This window comes from Anolis carolinensis, chromosome 1 (assembly GCF_035594765.1).
Source record: "Anolis carolinensis isolate JA03-04 chromosome 1, rAnoCar3.1.pri, whole genome shotgun sequence".
NCBI classification, from domain to species: Eukaryota; Metazoa; Chordata; class Lepidosauria; order Squamata; family Dactyloidae; genus Anolis; species Anolis carolinensis.
In genome coordinates, this window is record NC_085841.1 from 71744615 (window position 1) to 71755707 (window position 11093).

Below are 11093 nucleotides of genomic sequence, written 5' to 3' on the forward strand. Positions count from 1 at the left end.
CAAATAAAAGATGCAAGTAAACAAGTCCTTCCCTGATGGTATTCCACCTGTGAAATTCTTTTTTAGACAGGCATTTGACCTGTCTAGTTAATAATTTAGCTCTGCTGACATAAATTAGCTTCCTTCTTGTTTTATCTACTGTTTTGCTTTCTGTGTTTTGGTTGTTGTTGGTTTTGTTTTGTTTTTTAGCTATAACTGTTTATTGTTGGTTTCTGTTGTATTTTAATGCTGTGTTGAAAAGGTGACATGTGTTTTCTTAAAAAGTAGACTGTGTTTGTTTCTCAATCATCCTCTCCATAAAATTAGTTGTATTGAATATATATTCTTTTGTTCTCTGACATTTAAAGGATATCCTTACAATACTCTTCCTGCAAGGTCCATACACTGAAGGAATATTTCGGAAGGCAGCAAATGAGAAGTTACGCAAAGAGCTGAAAGAAGAGTTAAACTCTGGAGGAAATGTTGCCTTTGAGAAGGCCTCTGTGCATTTGTTAGCAGTGGTTTTCAAGGTGTGTGTCCATTTATATGTATGCATTTGTATGTTTCCTTGTTTTCCTGCTGTAGCCACTAAGCTGGTCGCCTGAAGCGACACGTGCTGAGACACAGCAGCAAGGTGTTGGTGGAGGGAACTGCATGCTGTATAGTTCACCCCTGGGCTTTGTAAGCTATCTTACGGTCTTTAGATGTGGTATAGCAGGCATGGGCAAACTTCAGTCCTCCGGGTGTTTTGGACTTTAACTCCCACAATTCCTAACAGCCAGTAATCTGGCTGGGATTTCTGGGAATTTAAGTCCAAAACACCAGGAGGACTGAAGTTTGCCCATGCCTATGATATAGGATACTCTTCCACTGCCATTGCTGAAGAAGAGGCAATGAACAGTAGAGTTGGCTTTTGTGCATGAAGGGGGAGTTCTAGTTTGCTCTTCAACTGAACCAGCAAAATATCTTTTGCCAGTCTTGTTTGTTTATACTGTGAAGAGATAACTTTGTCTATATGGTAACGAAATATTTCACCAAAATGTTAAAGTGAGGCTTACTTTGTTGCAGGATTTTCTCAGGAACATTCCCCATAAACTCCTGCTATCTGAGCTTTATGATGACTGGATGACAGCAGTGGAGAAGACTGGCCATCATGAAAAAACTGAAGCAATAAAAGAGTAAGTTGATCCACCTCAAAAACTATCTTCTTGTTTTGTGACATACAGCAAAACTAGAAATTTATTTCCCCGCCCACCCACCTGCCTGTCCATCCACCTCAAATGTAAACTTTTTAGAAGGTTCTACTGAAATTACTCTTGAGACTGAGGCCCCTTCCACACAGCTGAATAAAATCCTACATTATCTACTTTGAACTGGGATATATGGCAGTGTGGACTCAGATAACCCAGTTTAAAGCAGATATAGTGGGATTTTCTGCCTTTATATTCTGGGTTATATGGCTGTGTGGAAGGGCCCTGAGATCCTCTGCCCACCTACCTAGAAGTGACCTTTACTGAAAGCCATGAGTTTTACTTCTCAGAAGAGAAATACAGGATTGAGATTTGTGTACAGGGATCACAGTATTGTCGTATCTCTTTATTCTGGTATGAAATGAGCACAAAAGTTCTTTGGGAAACACATTCAACCTTAAGTCTTAGGATGATGGTTTTCACACTTCATTGATTCAATTGACCCTTCTGTTTAGTGACCAGGTTATCAGTTGGTTGGCAGGAGGCTGGGGAAAAGCTGTAGTCTAGGACAATAGAATCATGTGGGACCAGTGCAAATGTATCCTTGAGGGCCACATCTAAGTCAACAAAAAAGAGCCCAGTCTTCTCCCCTGCCCCCATGAGCCCCACAATTCTACACTGAAGGACTGGAAAAACCCTGTGAATTATACTAAAGGCTGCTGTGAAAGAGTGAGGGGAAACAAAGCCTATTGCTAGTACTAGTGCTATGTTTCATTTAGGGTTTCATATTTATTTGTTTATTTATTTATTTATTTACAGCATTTATATTCCGCCCTTTTCACCCCGAAGGGGACTCAGGGCGGATCACATTGCACACATAAAGGCAAACATTCAATGCCATAACATAGAACAGAGACAAGACACAGGCATGGGCTGGCCTTGAACTCATGACCTCTTGGTCAGAGTGATTTGTTGCAGCTGGCTTGCTTTCCAGCCTGCACCACAGCCCGGCCTATAATATATCCTCCTACTGCCCTGATTTCACAGGAAATGCTTGATTAATCTTCTGTTAGTACACCCTTTGAGCTGCTTTTAAAACGTCCCTGATTTTCCATTATCCTCCTCCTTTATCCACACCTTACTTCAATCACTGCAGATTGAATTCAAAGTGCAAAAGTAGTTTTACTCTGTTAATACAGCAGAAGGGAGAGAATAAGGAAGTGTCTTGCCCTTCCCAACAGGATCAGGAAAAATCAAACTGCTGCAGACGCTTCTAGTCTATATGCACTTTCTTACTGATAACTTTTTCCTATCTTGACCACACACTGATGTTGGTTGTCCGCACATGATCCAGTTTTCAACTACAAAATGTTACCACAATATTTCACCACTAACAGCATTTATTTCTTGCCTTTTTCCCAATACAGAACTCAGGGCTCATAACAAATTCTAGCAGAAGCCCAATGTTAATAGGAGAGAAAGAACTTAAATTAATTATCTTATTAATAAGAGTGTTAATTTAAAGGACTTCAAGTGTGATGTGAATAAAAGTACAGAATCCTTTATGATTGAAGCAACATGTTTAGCCAGACATGTATCTAAACAAAAATATCTTTGCCTAACAGCTAAAGGAAAGCAGAGAAGTAGCCAGTCTAGCTTCCCATAAGAAGGGAGAGAAGGCTTCTTCATGTGTCCTCAATAAAAGTAGCTATGATGCTGGTACAACAAAGATAAAGTATCATACTCATTGACACCTGGTCAGGAGCATTTGGTTTGTTGGTTTCAGACACACTCAGCTGATGTCTGGGGACTTTTGAAAGGGATTTTTTTGTCTAACTGTAACCGCTTTAAATTTCCACATTTTAAAGGAAGTTTCATGTGACTGTGAAGCTTAGCTTCAAAAAACGTGGAAGTTACTGAAGATGACCTTTTTTGTGTCTTATTTTCATAGGGTTGCAAGCAAGCTGCCAAGACCAAATCTTCTTTTGCTCAAGCATTTGCTTTGTGTACTGCATCATATAAGCAAAAGCTCAGAGGTCAACAAAATGGATTCTAGCAATCTTGCCATCTGTTTTGGCCCAACCATGTTGACTTCAGATTATGACCAAGGTCTGCCTCTTGCAGCCCAGAAAGAGCAGACAGATAAGGTAAGATTGGTTTTGCTTCCTTTTGCTCTCGTTTTGTTTTGTTTTTTTACCTATGGTTATATCATTCTTCAAAGTGACTTACTATAAAATTATCTCACATCAGCAGCTTTGTTCTTACATTGGGAGTTTTATCCTAAGAGCTAATTCCTGCAAATTGAACCAATACACTAATCAATAAAGGTTTGACATTCCCAAGACTGTTTGTTGATCTTTAGTCTCAGTGACTTTTAAAAAAAATCTTAAATCTAAAATTTCTAGAGAACAATGGTCTTTGAATCAGAGTAACTTCAATTAATGCTCGAGACATATTAGGATCAAGGCAGGAGTGATAATTCAGTGGAAGAGTTGGACTCACAAAGGATCTAGATCAGTGGTTCTCAACCTGTGGATCCCTTGGTATTTTGGCCTACAACTCCTAGAAATCCCAGCCAGTTTACCAGCTATTAGAATTTCTGGGAGTTGAAGGCCAAAACATCTGGGGACCCACAGGTTGAGAACCACTGATCTAGATACAATCCCTGGCCTTTTCCAATTAATAGATCAAGTATCAGGTGAAATACAGCTGTGCCTGATACCCTGGGAAAGACAGCTGTGCCTGATACCCTGGATAATGCTGTCAGTCAGAATATACAGGCTAGGCTAGATGGACAAATGTTCTGATGGGGTATAAAGCAGCTTTGTAAGAATGTCGTTTGTAGCTGTGGAGGAACAGATTCTTACCTACAAGACAGGCAAGTGCATCTTATTAGAAATTGTAATTGTGTGATCCATTTCACATACAAACAAAAACCAGACCAAACACTGGATAAAAGAAGGCTTGGTTATAGCTATAGATAAGGGCTGCCCTGCACATGGGTCCAAATCCAGGCATCAACTAATCTACCTACTTGTCCGATCCAGTATCAATCCAATAGGGATGGCCTGAACGGCCCTGCTGGGACATCCCAGCCAGATCTCTCAGCCACCACAGGGTATGAAAGGCCAGCATGAGCTGGGAGCCCCTGGCAAACCAATGCTGACAACACTAGTCACCGAAATCTGGATTGATGGCTCATGCCGAATGCCCCATAAAGATTTAACAATTATATATAATTAAAATGTCTTAACATAGGGAGTGTGGGTGGACTGAAGCTCAGAGTGAACTGCAGATAGTTTGCTCAAGGTTCCCCTTTTATGTAGCTTTACCCAACCAGTAGAACCCCCATCCAGGTTCTACAAAGGGCACGGCTCAACCAGCCAATGAATAAATGTCATACTGCTTTCAAATTCACTGGCTGACTGGATGCTTCCATAAAATCACAAACTGCATAGGCATAATGGTGGCTTGTTGGGAGGTGATGTGGACAGAATTTGGAGGTACTGCTGCCCCCCGCCTCTCCTCCCAACCTACAAGCTTCAAAATTTCAATGAGCCGAGCATCCCAGTTCTTATGTATCTTTAAGTTCTGGTTTCAAAACCCCTCTTCAAAGGATGAATTCAAACTTCTAGCACAACTGGTTTCTTCCTGCATCAGCCCCTTGAGCACAGAATAAGAGTTGTGGGGAGAAAGGGGAAGGGAAACAAAGGATTAAAAAGCAAAAAATGGTGTGGTCCAACAAAGGTTTGCCTCTGTTGTTGCTGAGTACCACCTTTGACACTACCAGTGTTGTCCTATGATCCCTGGGAGATAACTCCAAAATGATTGCATAGCTCTAAGTGCTTGGAAAACTTGCCTTTTTGGTAATCTTTCTTTTTTGGGTGAGGAGGCAGGTTGTAGTGACTCTACAGGTGCTCCATGGCTCACTGACTTGCCAACTGGAGTGTAGTTTCATATGCAGGATTACTACATTGAATCATATTGGGTTGTGGCTGAAAATGTAGTTAGCACTAGTAATGCATCTGTTGTTTGTTTAACCAAAGAATGAGCTATATGTAAGAAAGATCTGCAGAAATGACATTGTTGATTGCAAAATGATCCCAGAAAAATGCCTGAGTAACAGTATCCTTGATTTATTTCAACAGGTAAAGACCCTAGTGGAGTTCCTCATTAACAATTGTTGTGATATATTTGGAGAAGAAATCTGTTTGCTGTTCACTAATTCTGTTGATGATTCCCTGGACAAATCAGGTATTTTAATATATTTTGTCCTCTGGTCTCTCTAAGTGTTTGCTCAAATCATTCTCAGAGTGCCCATGTTTCTCAGAATGTGCAATGATTTCTTTGAAGGTGCTACACTATCTTGCAGTGTTGCTAGTTTATTTAGACATGTTCAAATTGCAAAGGAAGTGACTAAAGATAACGGACAAACCACAATATTGGATTGCTTTCAAATTCTAAAAAGAGCTATTTCTTAGAGACTCACATGAGCAAAACTGCTGTCTCAAAGTGATACAGAATTAGAAAGAATATATGCTCTGTAAATCCCTAGAATCATAGAATCATAGAATAGTAGAGTTGGAAGAGACCTCATGGGCCATCCAGTCCAACCCCCCGCTAAGAAGCAGGAAATCGCATTCAAAGCACTCCCGACAGATGGCCATCCAGCCTCTGCTTAAAAGCCTCCAAAGAAGGAGCCTCCACCTCGGCCCGGGGGAGAGAGTTCTACTGTCGAACAGCCCTCACTGTGAGGAAGTTCTTCCTAATGTTCAGGTGGAATCTCCTTTCCTGTAGTTTGAAGCCATTGTTCCGTGTCCTAGTCTGCAGGGCAGCAGAAAGCAAGCTTGCTCCCTCCTCCCTATGACTTCCCTTCACGTATTTGTACATGGCTATCATGTCTCCTCTCAGCCTTCTCTTCTGCAGGCTAAACATGCCCAGTTCTTTAAGCTGCTCCTCATAGGGCTTGTTCTCCAGACCCTTGATCATTTTAGTTGCCCTCCTCTGGAAGCTTTCCAGCTTGTCAACATCTCCCTTCAACTGCGGTGCCCAGAATTGGACACAGTATTCCAGGTGTGGCCTGACCAAGGCAGAATAGAGGGGGAGCAGGACTTCCCTGGATCTAGACGCTATACTCCTATTTATGCAGGCCAGAATCCCGTTGGGATTACACCCTAACTGCTGGTGTAACTTTGTATTAGATACTTTTTGATGCCCAAGACCATACAAAGTAACCCTAGATATGCAAAGAATACATCAAAAGATGGTTGCATTGAGAACTTCCTTATAGTTGACTCCTTATCAGATTAGAATGTGGGATTTCATGATGAAGAACCCCTAGAATTCTATGGTGTTGTGGGAGGAAGCAAACTATGTCAATATTAGCAGAAAGGCAAAGCAGTCATGCATTCCCCATTTTTGGAAAATCTGGAGTCTGTATATTGTGGAAGAATCTGCATTTGCTTTTTTTTTTTTTTTTTGCTTTTTTTTTGGAGTCAAACAATTATAGGATTATGTAGTATCCATATTTTAGACACTGAAGACACACCAAGATGTGTGTTTAATATTTCTGAAAAGTAGATTGAACATAGAGGTCATAAGTCTCATTCTTTGCTATTTATATATAATAATTAAATAAACTGAAGTGTAAAGCCTGCATCCAGCTGCCCCAGATCAAAACAGTACATTTTCTTTCTCTTTTCCAGAAATGCTATCTGCAAGCCAGCTACATGATTCTGCCTATGACAGCACAGATCCTGAGGGAGAATGCAGCTCCAATGATCTCCAGCCTAGCAATCTATCAAAAACCAGCATGGCAGCTAGCAGACTCAGCAGCAGAGAGCTATACCCCCAACGACTACTAGAACAAACCTCTTATGTCTCTTCCCTGACCCGTTTTAAACTATCTATAAGCAACCTGGACAGAAGATTCTCTGAGCCAGACATGTTCTCTTCTAAGAGTTCTCGGGAAAACTGTGTGAGGGATGAGATGTTAACCAAAAGTGAGGAGAATGTTATTCAGCAAAAAGAATTGGGACTGAAATGTCAAAATTTGAGAATGTACGTGATGGAGGAACCTCCTCTTCCAGGTCTCTATAGAACCAAAAAGCCACTAAACCTTACAATCAAAGCCAGTTTGCAGTCAGAACTGTCAAGTGGCTCCTTACCCAGATCATCCTCCAGCAGTTCACTAGACAGCCTCACCTCAGTCTCAGACAATTCTGTCTTCTCTAGCTCACCACTAGCATCACCTTCCCTCTTCAAGAATAACACCTTGATTCAGCCACAGTCCTTGTCTACCAATATTTCAGAAGGAAGTGGCACACACATCGGAGAGCTAAAGAAACATTCAGTGTCATTTTCAGCAACAACCCGCAAGAAACTGGTAACAAAAACACAAAGTTGCAGTCTGGGTAGCTTTCAAAGGGACAGTTTCAAGAAGGAGTCCAAGAAAGAGAGGCATCTTTCCTGTCGGATAGTCCAAGCAACTTACGGCAATAAATGCAAGCCAGTGACACCTCTGGAGCATCAACACAGGTCTCGTTTCATGTCAGCAGAGGAAGTGTTTCAACTTGTGGATCGACGAAATCCTGGAAAGCCCCCATCCTATGAAGAGGCAACCAAAAACTGTACAGCTGCTAGACTTCCTTCCTATGGTAGTTTAGCAGTTCAAGATATGAGACCCACCACATCATTTCCAGATTCTGGGCCTCAACACTCAAGGTTTGACAAAGAGGTTACAAATAAAGTATATAAGGACTTTTTAAGCAACAGACTTTCTGTGATCAATAATCCTAAGGACTCTCAGCCAGCTGTTGATTTTGTCATTGGAATACATCCCCGGGCAAATATACCCCTCACTCCTCAAGTCTACCGTCTTCGGACCATGTCTGGTTCTTACCAAAAAAGTAAACAAGAATATTTGATGCGACGGTGCAGTCAACCAGCCTTTGACTGCATTCAGTGTGCAAAGGAATCCTATGTTTAAGTTCATCTGTTCCATTTTAACTCCAATGATGTAAATACCATGTCAACTGCCCGCAATATAGGTTCATTTGTGTTTTTAAAAATACCATTTTCTAATTGTAATATGAAATGTTCATTACTCACTTAAAAATCTGTAGATCTTGTATATAATGTACATATCTAAGTTTATGAATTTGTGCAAATTTTTAAAAGGTGTGTTTTAAAGATAAGCAAAAAGATTAGGTTTATCTATCCGGTTCTGCCAGAAATCTTACAAGATGTGATTTATTGCTTTCCATTTGAATCTCTATAGAGGACTGTAGTCCTTATAGAAAGCAGTGTCTCTGCTGTAATACGTATAGATAAGCTGAAGATGTCACAGGTGCTTGTCACTAAGGTTTCCCCAGCATATTGACCTTAGAATGTGTTGGACTACAAACATCATATCCTGACAGAAGATGGTAGAAATAGTAGTTCCAAGAAAGTGACAAATTGGGGAAAGATGCTTTTGGCTCATAGCATGTGTATTGTTTGACCTTTATAAGAAGTACAGGATTAAAAGGCTGCAGAGTTTTTCTAGCTAAAACCACATTTACTTATTTCTCAGCCAACTTAGACATGACATTAAACTGTAGAAACTCACTTCCTCTATTGTATTTATTTTACTGCATATTTGTCCTGCCTTGCACTATAAAATTTACTGCATTTTCATTCTGCCTGGCACTATAAAATTGCACTCAAGGCCCCTAAAAGCACATCAGAAACAAATTAGGCAATACAATCAATAAAATCATCACAGTAGTCAAAACCATTAAAGTAACCACAATAACTGATGACCATGCATGGAATAACAAGTCCCGACAAAACAAATTGGACTCAAGCAAGGGCCAACTTAGTTGAACTAAACTCTATTCAAGCTAAGCTGAACCTGGAAAGGCACAAGAGGAGAAAGCAATCTAGTGTGGGGTCAGCTGAGGTGAGGTGCCACTCCCCTGCCAACTTCTTCAATCCAATAACTGGGTTTATTTTTTTATTTTTTTTATTTATTTACTTATTACTTATTTACTTACACCCTGATTTCCTCTCCTAAACAAGAATTTGATCTACTAAGAAAAACCTGAGGCAAACATGCTCCAAGTCACAGGAGCAAAAACCCAGGTTGACCTCCAGGATAGACTCCTTCCTCACCCACTGGGTGACAAGATCTCAAGCAGTGGTTCCCAACCATTGGGCCTCCAGGTATTTCGGACTTCAACTCCCAGAAATTCCAGCCAGGTTACCAGCTGTTAGAAACTGTAGGAGCTGAAGTCCAAAATGCCTGGAGGCCCAAAGGTTAGGAACCACTGATCTAAAGAGATCATTCTATAGGCCTGACCTTCACCCAAAGGGTGCCAAAATGTACACTGAAACGCTTATTCTTTTGCTCCCTGCCACAGACAAGAGACACAGATCTGCATAGTCCCTTTCCCCCACTAGACCAGCCAATAAGTGCCCCACCTGTTGTTGCAAATCCTCCAGGAACATGTTATTCATCTCAGATAAATGCATGCCACCATCTCCGTAGAGCTCTGGCCATGAAAAATTATAGCAGGGTGTGAAAGAAGGTGGTACAACCCTTTATGCAATTAAGATCTCATTGTTTACCCATCTCTGAACTGCATCAATATGCCAGTAATCTCCCTCACCTTGCCAAATTTGGCAAGGCTAAATAGTACTCCGTGCCAGGATTACCCCCAAAGTATCTACTTTACATGACCCAGAAAACAAGCAAAGCCTGAGGAATAAAGACTATATTCTTCCACAAGCCCAAGTCATTTCCATCCAAGTGAATGACTAAAACATGTGGAAGAGGCCCAATGTACTCTTCAAATAAGAAGCAGCAAATCAATCTAATGAAGGACTTTTCCCAAGACATTCTGCTATGGCATACTTACCGAGCCCCAAAATCGAGGAGGGCAGAAACAGTCATTACCATTTTATGTGATTTTCTGAGACAACCATCTTCTTTTTGTTTTTGTTTTTTAATTAAAAGTCATTGAGTTATAATGCAAAAGTGCTATTTCACTGATACACAACAGCACATAGCTTTAAAAAAATAAAAAGGGGACAAGAAGGGCACATATTGTTTTGATACTCAATTAAAAAAAAAAAAAGCTCCACTCAGGAATGAGATTAAATATTGCAGCTGGTTCTGGGTATTTCCAGAAAATAGCCTAGGCCAACCAAATTTTTTCTAGGATTTTTTTTAACCCTGAGAACTACAGCAATGAATACCATTGCCTCTCAATACATTGGACCTTCTGGAGAATCCAATGGTTGGTTCAGAAGAAAGGTGACAGAAGATGAAATAAAAGAACCGCATCTCGACTGCAACAAACTAGTAACTTTCCCATGACTGCAAACACTATAGGAGGATTGCTCTGCCAATGGTAATAAGAAGTAGGTACTTAAGTGCAAAAAAATTTCCCAAACATAATCTATAGCAGTGATTCTCAACCTGTGGGTTCCCAGATGTTTTGGCTTTCAACTCCCAGAAATCCTAACTGGCTGGGATTTCTGGGAGTTGTAGGCCAAAACACCTGGGGACTCACAGGTTGAGAATCTATGATCTATAGTATTGAAATGGTGCTGAACTACTTCATTTAAACCAGGGGTCCTCAAACTTTAAGTAGAGGGCTGGTTCACAGCCCCTCGGATTGTTGGAAGGCCGGACTATAGTTTGAAAAAACATGAACAAATTCCTATGCACACTATACATATCTTATTTGTAGTGCAAAAGCACACAAAAGAACAATATTTAAAATGAAGAATAATTTAACCACCATAAATTTACCAATATTTCAGTGGGAAGTGTGAGTCTGCTTTTTGCTGAGTCAAGTTAATTAGGATTGTTGTTGTGTGCCTTCAGGTCACTTCATACTTAGGGCAACCCTAAGTCTAAAGTTTAGGTTGGAGGCT

At 40.6% G+C, this 11093-nt stretch overlaps 1 protein-coding gene across 2 annotated transcripts in view; it reads left to right on the forward strand.

The window, feature by feature from the left end:
• The window catches only part of tagap (T cell activation RhoGTPase activating protein), a 58188-nt gene extending 49411 nt beyond the window's left edge, over positions 1–8777 (forward strand). For both annotated transcript variants that reach the window (XM_062976731.1, XM_062976732.1), the window contains 5 exons: positions 348–509; positions 1048–1157; positions 3121–3316; positions 5318–5423; positions 6875–8777. In XM_062976731.1, coding sequence (XP_062832801.1) covers positions 348–509; positions 1048–1157; positions 3121–3316; positions 5318–5423; positions 6875–8157 — 1857 coding nt within the window. In that variant the 3' untranslated portion in view covers positions 8158–8777. The remainder of the gene's footprint in view (positions 1–347; positions 510–1047; positions 1158–3120; positions 3317–5317; positions 5424–6874) is intronic.
• The last annotated feature ends 2316 nt before the right edge of the window (positions 8778–11093 follow it).